This window comes from Oreochromis aureus, linkage group 22 (assembly GCF_013358895.1).
Source record: "Oreochromis aureus strain Israel breed Guangdong linkage group 22, ZZ_aureus, whole genome shotgun sequence".
NCBI lineage: Eukaryota > Metazoa > Chordata > Actinopteri > Cichliformes > Cichlidae > Oreochromis > Oreochromis aureus.
The window spans coordinates 37,036,195-37,050,419 of NC_052962.1; the positions used below are offsets into that span (position 1 = coordinate 37,036,195).

General features: G+C 41.9%; 1 pseudogene and 1 gene segment (V, D, J or C); one reads left to right on the plus strand and one right to left on the minus strand.

The window, feature by feature from the left end:
- The window catches only part of LOC120435794, a 281,387-nt pseudogene that overhangs the window by 186,138 nt on the left and 81,024 nt on the right, over positions 1-14,225 (plus strand).
- LOC120432695 lies at positions 9,045-9,535 on the minus strand. The segment is given in 2 exon segments: positions 9,045-9,376; positions 9,484-9,535. Coding segments are annotated over 2 exon segments (384 nt in total).

Sequence of the window (14,225 nt, forward strand, 5' to 3'; positions counted from 1 at the left end):
GACAGTGGGGCAGACCAAGCATAAAAATGTTCACTATATGCTGATGATGTATTTTTTTATCAATTACAAAATTACTGAATTTTTCAATATAGATTCAATAAAGTCATGTGGATGATCAAAGTAAAGTCAGTTTCTTACCACTGCCTGTAAAACGAGCTGGAATCCCTGACGTTGAGTGTCGGCATTAAAAATGAGCATTTCAGAAGTTTCACCATTTTTCTGTTGGTAGCAGAACATATCATTATCTTAATCTACCCTATGATTGGTTTTACATCTATGGGGGATGGAGACCAAAAACTTCTTTAGATGCAATAATACACACCATGTTTGGAGGTCCAAAAGCACTGCATATCACCTGAGAAACATACCAAAAGTGAAGTTTGGAGGGGATAAAATCATGTTGTTGGCCTTTTTTCAGCATATGGCACATGCACGCTTTATTTAATTAAAGGAAGTATGAATGGAAAATGTACCGAGGTATTCCTCATAATAATCTGCTGTCATCGACCAGGATGATGAAGATGAAACAAGGGTGGATGTTTCAGCAAATCAATGATCCCAAACACAGCCAAGGAAACTTTCAACTGGTTTTTGAGACAGAAAATGAAGCTGCCAGAGTCACCAAGCCAAACAGCTTACCTGAACCCAATTGAAAATCTATGGAGAGAACTAAAGGTCCAAGTTTATAGCAGGGGCCCAGAGAACTTTCAGGATTTGAAGACTGTTTGTGTCAAAGAATTGCCAAAATTTACATCTGAGCAATGCACGCGCTTAATTTCTCCAAACAGGAGGCATCATGAAGCAAATGGGATATTGCACATGAGATAAAGTGGCAGAAGTGAGCAGCAGTACAAACTGAACAGTACAAAATTCTGAGTGGCAGTTAGTATAGTATTGCACAGAGTAAGTTTTTTTTTTTTTTTATCCTAATAAGAGTGAAGTGACCAGTGCAGAGTGTACAATGTACTTGTGAAACTGTAGGACAGCTTCTGAGTGCATCCTGTGAAGTGTGGTGTGTTTATTTGTGGTTGAGGTGTCGTATGGCTTGATGGTAAAAACTGTTTTTAAGTCTTGTAGTCCGAACAGACAGACTCCTGTAACGTCTTCCAGATGGTAACAAGGAGAACAGCTGATGTGCTGGGTGGCTGTGGTCCTTGATGATGCTGTGTGCTTTGCGGAGGCACCGTTGAAAATAAATGTCCTGAATGGCAGGAAGCTTCATGCTAGTGATGTGCTCTGCTGCCTTCACCACCCTCTGTAGTGATTTACTGCTGCTGGCAGAGCAGCTTCCGCACTAAACTGTAATGCAGCTCGTCAGCAAGCTCTTGATCACACACCTGTAGAAATCAGAGGTGATGTTAGCATTCATGCCAAACTTCCTCAGCCTCCTCAGGAAGTAGAGTCGCTGGCGAGCTTTCCTGATAGCAGTGTCTGTGTGATGGGTCCAGGAGAGATCCTCAGTGATGTTGAATCCAAGGAATTTGAAGTTGCTGACCCTTTCGACCTTGATATGGATGGGCTGGTGTTCCCTGACTGGTCGTTTCCGGTAGTCCACTATCATTTCTCTAGTTTTGCTGATGTTGAAAGTGGTGCCTGTTATTTTCCAGGCACCACTTGTACAGTGCCATCAATTCCTCTCTATAGGCCGTCTCATCATTGTCTGTGATGAGGCCTATGATGGTTGTGTCATCCGCAAACTTGATAATGGTGTTGGACTTATGTTTAGCAACAGTTTGAGGGGATGATGGTGTTAAAAGCTGAGCTGTAGTCGATGAAGAGCATTCTTGCATATGTATTCCCTTTTTATCGGGTGATCGTGGCTATCGGGCGATCGTGGCTCAAGAGTTGGGAGTTCGCCTTGTAATCGGAAGGTTGCTGGTTCGAGCCCCGGCTTGGACAGTCTCGGTCATTGTGTCCTTAGGCAAGACACTTCACACGTTGCCTACTGGTGGTGGTCAGAGGGCCCGGTGGCGCCAGTGTCCGGCAGCCTCGCCTCTGTCAGTGCGCCCCAGGGTGGCTGTGGCTACAATGTAGCTTGCCATCACCAGTGTGTGAATGGGTGAATGACTGGATGTGTAAAGCGCTTTGGGGTCCTTAGGGACTAGTAAAAGCGCTATATAAATACAGGCCATTTACCATTTTTCCAGGTGAGTGAAGGCGGTGTGCATTGTCAGGGTGATGGCATCCTCTGTGGTTCTGTTTCTCCAATAGGCAAACTGAAGAGGATCCAGTGTGTCAGGGAGGGAGGAGCAGATCTGACCTTTGACCAGCGGCTCAAGGCACTTCTTGATGAGGGATGTCAGTGCAACAGGGTTTTAGTCATTCAGACAGGAGACCAATGATTTCTTAGGAACAGGAATGATGGTGGATGTTTTGAGGGATGTGGGGACCACTGACTGCCTCAGAGAGAGGTTGAAGATGTTGGTGAACACCCCTGCCAGCTGGTCGGCACATGCTCTGAGAAGCCGGCCTGGGATGCCATCTGGTCCCAGAGTTTTGTGAGGATTGACCTTTTTGAAAGACCATCTCACAGTTTCTGTTCTGAGAGTTAGAGTTACAGCCTTCCTGTGCTCCTGAGGATACAGGATCTGCTCTCTGTTGTCTGCATCAAAACGAGCATAGAAGTTGTTAAGCTCGTCTGCGAGAGATACAGTGGGCTGAACCCTGTCTTTGTTTACCTTCTTTTAGTCAGTGATGCAGCGTAATCCATTCCACAGTCGCCTGGTGTCAAAGCTGTGGTAGCTGGACTCCACTTTGTCTCTGTAGTCCTTTCGGACCTTTTTTATGGACTTTCGCAGCAACTCCAGAGCTGATGGATATAAAGCACTGATTTCTTTGCATCTGTGGATTGGATGGGTTGTTACCAACATCTGGTGAGAATTTCATGTCAGCATCACCTTTAGAAACATGTATACTCATAAAAAAAGACATTTTCAGTACTTATTTTAACCACTGTATATTTTCTCTACTTGTTTCCTCTAAATACAGAATGTGATGTGACTATGGTGATGATTTTGTAATGTTAATGTTACATCTCATGTTTTTATTTAATGTCATTTGAACATTATTCAGGTAAAAATGTGTGATGATTCTGACTGTGCTGATATGCATGACAGGTTTGTGTTTCTGTGTGTTTGTGTGTGTGTGTGTGTGTGTGTCCTCGTTGAACTGCGTCAGTTGAGTTTCAGTTGAGTTTCAGGGTTTTTGTATGACGGTTTTTCACTGTGTGAACACCCACTGACTGTTTACACTGAAACCACCCTGACAGTAATAAACTGCTGCATCTTCAGCCTGGACTCCACTGATGGTCAGAGTGAAGTCAGAGTTTGATCCACTGCCTGTAAAACGAGCCACAGTCCCAGGATCTCTTTTGCTTACATAATGAATAATGCGTTTGGCCATTTCTCCATCTCTCTGTTGGTACCAGGCTAAACGATGATCTGGACTGCTGTAATACACATTTGGACTTGTCGTACAGCTGATGGTGACAGATCCTCCTACAGTAGAACTCACTGCTCCAGGCTGAGTAACTAGGACATGGCCTCTGGATTCTGAAATGAAGCCCACAAAACCATAAAGCTGCTTTATATTTTTGTCTCTGTATCCTCAGAGGGACAGATGTTGATAGAGGAGAGGAGTTTGACTCTCTGGACTTTACCTGTGAAGCAGCAGCAGAGGAGAGTCCAGATGAGGACGCAGATCAAAGTCATGTTTTTGATGAGGAGGATTTCTGTGGCTTCTGTTGTGATGAAGGACAGCTGTCAGTCATCCAGTGTTCAACTCTCAGGACTATAAACTCTCCCAGAGCACTGGAGCATGGTGCTGCTGATGCAAAGTGCCTCTCTATGGAAATGATCTGACTGACATGAACTTGGATCAATCTGACGATGCTGTTTATTGAGGAATAATTCAATCCATCATAGTATTGAGCAGATATATCAGTTTGTTCTTCAGAATATTCTTATTCCAAAATATTTGCTATTATTTAATTTTTTTGTTTTATGGTTCATTGATGATTTCACATGTTTATCATAATATTTAGTAAGGATATATCTGGATTGATTCAAAATATGAATTAATGACGTCACAGGTTCATGCTGTAGAGCAGCTTAGCTTAGTCAGAGAGATTGAGGAGCTCAGACATGTGGAGGTACAGTCACTGCTCTTTGCTTCAAATGAGTTCTTGTAAAACACAAACAGACACAATCAGTATCTTTTAAATGAGGCTGTTATCTCTGACAGCACTACCTATAACACCTCTTTCTGTAGCTATATGATCACAACAATGTGACATGTAACAGTGGGGCAGCTCAAGCATCATTGTTCACTGCTGTTGATGTTTTTTTAATCACAAATAACAAACAATTACACGACTGAATTCCAGCTTTATTAAAATGAATAAAACCCATCATGATAGAATCTCTGTTATCATCACAGACACTTTAGGTTCAAGAACATGTACCTGGATAAAAGGTGCTGTTGGAGGTAAAATCCACAGACTGAACTTATGACCTTCACATTTCTAATTCTTACCGAATTTAATGAGCAGAAACAAACAACTGATTGCTGAGAATTTATGATTGTTCAGCACTTTTCTACACCTTACTGAGTGCTTACATTTGAGTCTTTCATGCTACTCTGTATACAAATCTGTACATCTGTGTCCATTACAGAGAGTGCCAAAATGGGTATTTTTGATTTGCCTTCTGTGGCGGAGGTGTGGTCCTTGGCTCAGCTGCAGGGGAGGAGTGGTACAGTGAGCTCAAGGGGGCGGTACCGGGAGGCAGGTGAGCCACAGGTGGTGGCGACTGACTGATGACGCCGTCTCTTTCTGTTCCTGTATATAGTGAAGACAGAGTCGAGCGGGGACGGGGAGAGCTGGACTGGAACAGACTGTGTTCCTTGAGTTCATAACTGTCAGTAAAACGCAATAATAGTGAGCACAATCATCGTGTGTGTTGTGTACTTTTACACCTTTCTACCAATCATATTTATGTGAAGTTGGGATAAGGTTCCAAGAAACGTAAAACCTCTGTGAAGTGTGAATGAGGTCAAAGGTCATGAAGCTCAAGTGTCAGCATTACAAATTAGCTTTTTAGGAGTTTCACCATTTTTCTGTTGGTACCAGGACATGTCATTACCTTCATCTACCCCATGATTGGTTGTACATCTGAGAGTAATGGAGACCAATTAACTTCTTTTGATGAAATAATACACACTATGTTTGTTGACTCCAGAAACACCAACAGTGACGTTTGGAGGGGGTTCCCCACATGTTTTTTTTTTTTTTTTTTTGTAATGTGTGTTACACGTGTGGCATGCCACTATACTGTGGAGAACAACAGTCACTTATGGGGAAAAAACTCTCGTCCCAAATGAGTTTGAAGGCATTTCTTGAGTCTCAAAAAGTGGTTTTAGTGTCAGGGTTACAGTTAAGTTATGGTTAGGCATTCACTTTTGATGGTTAAGGTTATAGTAAGCAGCTAGGGAAAGCATTATGTCGATTACATATCCTCACTAAGATATGAAAACCAGTGTATTTCTTTGAGTGTGTGTACTCAGTCAACTGTATCAGTCTCTGCACTTGAGAGAAGTTTTTGTACAACTGTTTTTCACTGTGTGAACACATGCTGGCTGTTAATGTAGTGTTCACTCTGACAGTGATAAACTGCTGCATCTTCAGCCTGGACTCCACTGATGGTCAGAGTGAAGTCAGAGTTTGATCCACTGCCTGTAAAACGAGCTGGAATCCCTGATTGTCGAGTGCTAGCATAGTAAATGAGCAGTTTAGGAACTCCTCCATCTTTCTGTTGGTACCAAAATAAAAGATGAGAACTGCCAGAAACATAAACATTCTGACTGGTCCTACAGTTGATGCTCACAGATCCTCCCACAGCAGAGCTCACTGCTCCAGGCTGAGTCACTGTGATCTGTCCTCTGGACTCTGAGGATACAGAGACAAAAACATAAAGCAGCTTCATGGTTTTGTGGGCTTCATTTCAGAGGGACAGATGTTGATAGAGGAGAGGAGTTTGATTCTCTGGACTTTACCTGTGAAGCAGCAGCAGAGGAGAGTCCAGATGAGGACGCAGATCAAAGTCATGTTTTTGATGAGGAGGATTTCTGTGGCTTCTGTTGTGATGAAGGACAGCTGTCAGTCATCCAGTGTTCAGCTCTCAGGACTATAAACTCTCCCAGAGCACTGGAACATGGTGCTGCTGATGCAAAGTGGCTCTCTATGGAAATCATGGAAATGCCCTTGTCCATTATAAAAGGTTTACTCTGTGTTCAAGAATCAGTGATTTGGTATTTCTGTCTGCTGTAATTACATCTTTTTTTCCTCTTTCTCTTTTTAATTAATCCACTGAGTTATTCATAAAATCAGCAAATTTCATTTTGTTGATTATTTTTAAAAGCATTTTTTAAAGTTTTACATTGTGCATCTTTTTTTTTTTTTTTTTTTTTTTTTTTTTTTGTCTGTCCCATTTGGTTCTTTAGCCGTCAGAATTGTTGTCTGAAGACCAACAAGGATACCAAATGGATTTATTTTGCCAAATGGATCATCATGGCATTGCCGTATTGGTCCATTTGATCAAACTTTGTTGTTATTATTTATTTTATTTTCAGTTGTTACAGATGGGACAGACATGACTGGGGGATAGGAAAAGGGGAAAGAAAGAGAGGAAGGAAAAGAAAAACAGAAGGGAAAAGGGACAGTGAGAAAGGGCACTTACAAAGACAAAGAAAAAAAAATCTCCTGGATCACCTGTTGAGAGAAAAAGAAGAGAAAACAAGCAAAAAAAACAAAAACAAAGCTACATACTAAACAGAACACCATCACGTTAATCTAGCTAAGTGTGAACAGCAGTAAATACTAAATATTGAATGTTGTTGTGCAGCACGCAGGACAGACAGCGCACAATGTGCTTTGAAGTAGCAGCTAAGAAAGGTGTAGTTTATGTCTACAAACAGTGAACACCCGTGTGCACACCTGTGTGGATCAGCGCGCTTGTATACAAAAGGTTTCTCCATGTAACGGTCTGCTAGAGGGTGTGGAGGGCTATAGTCACGTCCCCCAGGGCATGAAGCAGGCACGGAGGAGATCCAGGCTCCAGACATCCAGAGGCCCCAGAGTGCGAGAGCCCAAGGAGTACCACCGGAGGGGCATCCGTGCCACCCTCCTGGGAAGGGCTGAGGAGATCCCCAGACGAGGGGTCACCCAGTAGCCACGGAGCAGAAGCCAGAGGGGGCTGCACCGGCGTGCAAGCCGGCTCTGCCAGCAGCCAGCTGTGCCAGAGTGAACCGAGTCGCAGGCCCCGAGGCCAGAGGCCCGAGGGCCCCCTTTGCCCCGGAAGAGGCCTGACCGAGCGACAGGCACCAGGCCCCGCCAAGTAGCCACCGGGAGTGAGCTGGTGCATACCTGAGCGCCCAGCCCCGGACACCAAGAACCACCAATGCACCAACCCGTGAGGGCATCAGTTACCGGCAGGGAGTGTGGTGAGGGGAGATAGGCCTCCACACTTTGGAGGGCCTGGGAGTACCCAGGGAGGTGGAGTCTAAGACCCGACCTGACATATAGACACAGACAAACAGGCACACACAGACACAAACATGCATTCCCACCCTCATGCACACATATACAAACACTCAGCACTCAGCTAGGGATAGACATACATGGACATGTACACACAATCATACTCCCCAAACATACTCTATACCCCGGGTCCAGGTACCCTCACCCCCAGAGGGGGAAACGGCACCCAGACCCAAGAGATGTGACCCTTTCCCCCGGGGTGGAGGCAAGCAGACCGCCCCAGGCTCTGCAGCAGCAGGGAGGCCAATCGGACAGAGAGCAGCAGGTGTCCCAAGAACCCTCAATGTCTACATGGATTTAAAATTGAGAGGTGGGCACCGGCGCCACAGACCGACTGGAATCCCTGATGTTCTAGTGCTAGTGTAATAAATGGAAAGTTTAGGAGGATTTTCCATCCCTCTGTTGAGGCTAGGCCAAACAGTCTGATACATAGACCTTATGACTGGTCCATTTGATGGTGACAGTGTCCCCCAGAGCAGAGCTCACTGCTCCAGACTGAGTCATGTTGACCAGGACTCTGGTGCTACTAATGTACAGACACTCTCCATGGAAATGCTCTGAATCCAACTGGGACTTGGATAATTTGTGTCTTTATCAGTAGATCAATCATTTTTACAGTATTAAGGGAAATTGTTTTAAAACCTCTGGCATTTATACTAACTCAGTTCAGATGTTTATTATGTTGTTACATGGTTGACAAAACAATCAGATCATTTGACTGTTTATTGCAAATATGTGTTATTATATAAGTTATTTTTAATATAGCTCCTGTATTAAGAAAGTGAATAATATTACTAATCTTTCTTGTAATATAACCATGAATAACGTCCTTAAAACCTTTATAAATGTACCTGCACTGCAAAAAAACTACTCTGGAGGTTTTCACTAATTCAGTAATTGCCAGTTTTAAAATTACCTGTGAAAGTGTGCAATTACAAAGTCACAGACATGTTGCTCTCTACAGAAAGAAATCTTTGTTTTGTTCTGGGGGTTTTTGGATTTGTTTTGGAAACTCATGTTCATGTTTGATGATATGTTTACAGTAAAATCTTAAATTCACAGGTGTGTTGCTTTTATTTTGACCCTCACTGATCAGGAACATTTTCAGAATTTTGGATTCAGATTATTTTATCTTGATATAGATTCAGTGGATTTGCTCCACTTCTAAGGTCAAAGGTCATGAAGAAGACTTATCCTGGTATCTGTTAATGGCCCACGTTTGTTCTTTAGTTAAATATATATTTGAACATTGAACACAACATGTATGCGATAGCAGTAGGACACAAATTTGTGATGAATCGCTTTATTTTGTGTGTGTGTGTGTGTGTGCGCGTGTGTGTGTGTGTGTTTCCTCAGTGAACTGTATCAGTCTCTGCAGTATCTTCCAGCTGCAGCAGTCACTTCAGTTTCTGTTCAGTCTGACTGAGGGAGGTTTTTGTACGACTGTTTTTCACTGTGTGAACACATGCTGACTGTTAGGATAGTGAAAACTCTGACAGTAATAAACTGCTGCATCTTCAGCCTGGACTCCACTGATGGTCAGAGTGAAGTCAGAGTTTGATCCACTGCCTGTAAAACGAGATGGAATCCCTGATATTCGGGTGCTAGCAGAGTGAATGAGCAATTTAGGAACTCCTCCATCTTTCTGTTGGTACCAGGCTAAACGGTGATTGTTGCTCCAAACATAAACATTCTGACTGGTCCTACACTTGATGTTGACAGATCCTCCCACAGCAGAGCTCACTGCTCCAGGCTGAGTCACTGTGATCTGTCCTCTGGACTCTGAGGATACAGAGACAAAAACATAAAGCAGCTTCATGGTTTTGTGGGCTTCATTTCAGAGGGACAGATGTTGATAGAGGAGAGGAGTTTGATTCTCTGGACTTTACCTGTGAAGCAGCAGCAGAGGAGAGTCCAGATGAGGACGCAGATCAAAGTCATGTTTTTGATGAGGAGGATTTCTGTGGCTTCTGTTGTGATGAAGGACAGCTGTCAGTCATCCAGTGTTCAACTCTCAGGACTATAAACTCTCCCAGAGCACTGGAGCATGGTGCTGCTGATGCAAAGTGGCTCTCTATGGAAATGATCTGACTGACTCCAGCATGATTACATAAGCTGTCATCACAGTGTGAATTCACGGGTGTCGTGTCAATCGGCCAACATGTTTTGAGGAAGATGTAAAATGCTACAATTTAATATTTTTGGTATTGGATCTTGGATGCACTTTCGAGGTTCAAGTATTTTAGTTTTTTTGTTTTTAGTCTTTATTTATTCCTTCATTCAGGATCTCTAAGTCTTCTCCTGATCTACAAACTGCTGCAGCAGATTAAAAATAGATTTAAACATCCATTCAGCTACTGGTATAAAAGTCATGAATAACATCTTTAAGGCAATGAAACTTTTGGTGTGACTTTTCTACTGGACTGACTCCAACACTGATTTGGATCAGTTTCATGATGCTGTTTATTAATAGATCAATCAAATTAACGTAATCAAGATCTCAAAGTCAGTTTTCTATTGTTCTGATTGTAATTGAGCAGATAAGGTGTGCACATTTTTCCCACAATGATTTTTTTTTTTTTACCCGATGCTCAAAAGTAATTGAACGACTCTCTACTACAACCCATTCCATGGACAGACAGGACTTGTTTCCTCATTATTCCAAGATAAATTAAAAAGATAGAGTATTTTGAGTTCATGACGCCTAGAAAATCATCATTCAACTTAAAAACTAAAACAAACATATAACAGAGATTGGAAAAACTTTAGGACTTTAGAATTGAAAGTTAAGAAAAAACCACAAATTAAACAATACAAATGGATGAGTCTAAAAAACACTGTCTCGGAGGTACTTGTATTATAGACAAAGCCCACTCTTAAGAGACACCTTCATGAAAGAAAACTCTTGCTAATTGCAAACGACTGGTTACACTCAAGGACTGGAAGACTGGATAACACTTTACCAGAAAAAGACTTAAAAGGCACAGTTCCGATGAAGCTTATCAGTATGATGAAATGTGAAATGTGCACAGCTTTACTCTCTGCTCACATTCAACCAAGTGCTGCAACACTCATTAGACTGCACTTCACAGTTCAAATGGATAATGGCCCAAAGAAAACTTTAAAAACCACCCAAGACTTTCTCGGGCAAAGAAGTCGAATCTTCTTCAATGGTCAAGTCACCTTATTTCATCTCAACAGAGTATTCTCTCCTGTTATTAAATACCAAACTGAATGCAGAGAGACACACAAACAAGCAGAAACTGAATTTGGACTCAGTAAAGGCCTAGTGGAGCATCTCAAGGGAAGACACAGAGAATTTGGTGCTGCCGATGGCAGCACAGATACTTACGTTTAAACCACCCTGACCAGGCAGTTCAATAATGGCACGCTGACCTATGACATTGCAACCTTTTCTTCTCCTTTTTGCTTGATTCAACATGTATGTTGTCTTCTATAATCCACTGCTGTATTTCATGCAGTCGAATTGCATTATTCTGAGGGACCATATCCACAATAAGTGTCTCCTGGTGTTGTGAGCACATGCATGTTCTTCCACCCTCATGTGGCCGTCCTTCAATTCTAAACAAAATACCATTTACAGTTTTTTCTGAATGCTTAAACCCTAACTGTGATTCTTATAGCACATTTTCTAAAACTATTAATACTTATAGCAAAACCACTCACTGAGTTTGCAAAATTAAAAGCACAAACACTGCTTTGCATTCAGTTTGCCATTTTGTAACACACACTTTGCAAACCTGTAGCTACAATCCACTGCACAGCACTCTTTTTGCAGAACTGTAAACACAACTCACTGCTTTACACTCAATTTCCAAATGATCAACGCACTCCTAGCAAAACTATACACATTTATGGCCATTATTTACACTATTTTGCCAACTGTCTGGCACACTGTCACATGTGAAAACTGTTTTAGATAATTAGTTCACTTTGCAATCAGCCTAAGCACTATAATACAGGTAAGCTCTGTGTGTGGAGTACAATGGAGGGAGCAGGAAGAGTGAGAAGTAGAGGAGGCCGAGGAAGAGGATGTGGAGGTGAAGAAGTAGGATGAAGAGGACGACAAGGACAAGGAGGAGCAAGAGGAGGACGAGGGGGGAGAGGAAGTGTAAGAAGAGTAAGAAATAGAATTGCTGATGACATCAGAGCTACAATAGTGGACCATGTAATCAACCATGGAGTGACTCTGAGGGAAGCTGGTTCAGCCTAACTCGAGCTGCTACACTGTAGCAAGCATCATAAGGACATTTTGAAATGAGAATCGGTTAGTACAGTCACTTTGCACGAAGATTTGTAGCACTGCCATATGCTAATGAGAAACACAACAATACCATAGATGTAAAAATACTGAAATTGTCACTTTACAGAATTGCTAGACAACCAGATGCTGGGGCAGAGGAAGCATGTTCACTGCAGACCAAGAAACCCATATAGTCAATATGGCGATTGCAAATAATCCTATACTTGGAAATAAACACTTGTGTTTGTTTTGATGTGTGTGAATAAACACCAGTACTTGAAGTTTGGATCCTTCTATGTTTATGGATCTATGACAAAAGTATGAGCTCAATCTGACATGGCCTTAAAATGTGAGTACAAGAATAAATGAATGAATAGATAAATATTATTTTCCAGCTATCTCACAGTGTTTTGTATTTATTTTTGCAGCGTGTAATAGTTGCTAAGTTGTGTTTGTACACTGGCTGGTTTTGTGTGGCTTTTGACAGTAGTGCTTGATTTTGAGTAAAGTTAAAATAGTTTTGGGTCAAATGTTTGGTTTTGGAAAACAAGTTGAAGGCTTTGTGTGTAGCTTGAATTTTACAGTTTTTGTTTAGTGTTTTGATACAAAGAGATGAGATTTTAGGAAATGTGTTTTAGCAATTCATTTCCCTTTTCTGAGTGATGTTGTGTTTTCTTTTCAATCCTTAATAACATGATTTTTTTGTAACGATGCATTAGGAAATTTCCTCTTTTTTGGACATATCCTCATTTACAGTTTTTTCTGAATGCTTAAACCCTAACTGTGATTTTTATAGCACAATTTCTAAAACTATTAATAGTTATAGCAAAACCACTCACTGAGTTTGCAAAACTAAAAGCACAAACACTGCTTTGCACTCAGTTTGCCATTTTGTAACACACACTTTGCAAAACTGTAGGCACAATTCACTGCTTACACTCAATTACCAAATTTCCAACACACTCCTCGCAAAATTATACACATGTATGGCTATCATTAACACTATTTTGCCAACTGTCTGGCACACTTTCACATGTGAAAACTGTCTTAGAAAATTAGTCCACTTTGCAGTCAGCCTAAGCACTATAAACAGGCCACAGGTAAGCTGTCTATGTGGAGTACAATGGAAGGAGCAGCAAGAGTGAGAAGAGTGAGAATCAGAGGAGGCCGAGGGAGAGGACGTGGAGGAGCAAGAAGAGGACGAGGAGGGGAAAGAGGAAGGGTAAGAAGAGTAAGAAACAGAATAACTGATGACATCAGAGCTACAATAGTGGACCATGTCATCAACCATGGGATGACCCTGAGGGAAGCTGGCCAACGGGTTCAGCCTAAACTGAGCCGCTACACTGTGGCAGGCATCATCAGGACATTTTGAAATGAGAATCGGTAAGTACTTTGTAGCACTGCCATACTCTAATGAGAAACACAACAGTACCATACATGCAAAAATACTGAAATTGTTACTTTACAGAATTGCCAGACGTCCAGATGTTGGGGGCAGAGGCAGAATGTTCACTCCAGAGCAAGAGACCCATATAGTGAACATGGTGATTGCCAATAATGCAATAAGACTGCGTGAAATACAGCAGCGCATAATTGATAATGACACCATCTTTCAAAATATACACAGTGCAAGCATTTCTACACTAAGTCGTGTACTTGCATGTGGAGATATTGACCAGGCATCATGTCAGGCCTGGATACGGCATTCAAGGAGATATTTTCCCCGGTGCCTTGGACTGGAGGATATCGCATGCGATGTGGACGAAATTTTGTGGCCGGACCCAGAAAGACGACATGATGTAGGCTGATTGTCTTTTTTCCCCCCTTTTTTTTGTGAAATTCCTATTTTGTGTTCTGACTTTGTCTTGGTTTTGATGAGTGTGAATAAACACCAATACTTGAAGTTTGGATCCTTGTATGTTTACATGACACTATGACAAAAGTGTGACCTCAAATTGACATCTGTACACAGAGAAAGCAAAAGCCAGATGTGTTTTGTATTCATACCATCAGTGTGCAGGTGGCGCATTGTGTGCTTAGTAGATGATGGCTTGTGTACTGTTTGATACGAAAACACCATTTTTACGAAGTTGTGAAGAGTTAATCTAGCTGTGTTCGCTTTTGCAAGAGAACTACAATGTTTTGATAATTGGGTGACAGGTTTTCTTATTTGTGTGTAGAGTTTTGCAAAAATAGCCAATAGTTACAAAAAATGTGCTTAAGCAATCAGAAAAAACTGTAATTGAAGAAGCATTATTGACATTTTCACTCTATCACAACTCTGCGTGTGTGTGTGTGTGTGTGTGTGTGTGTGTGTGTGTGTTCTCAGTGAACTGTATCAGTCTCTGCAGTATCTTCCAGCTG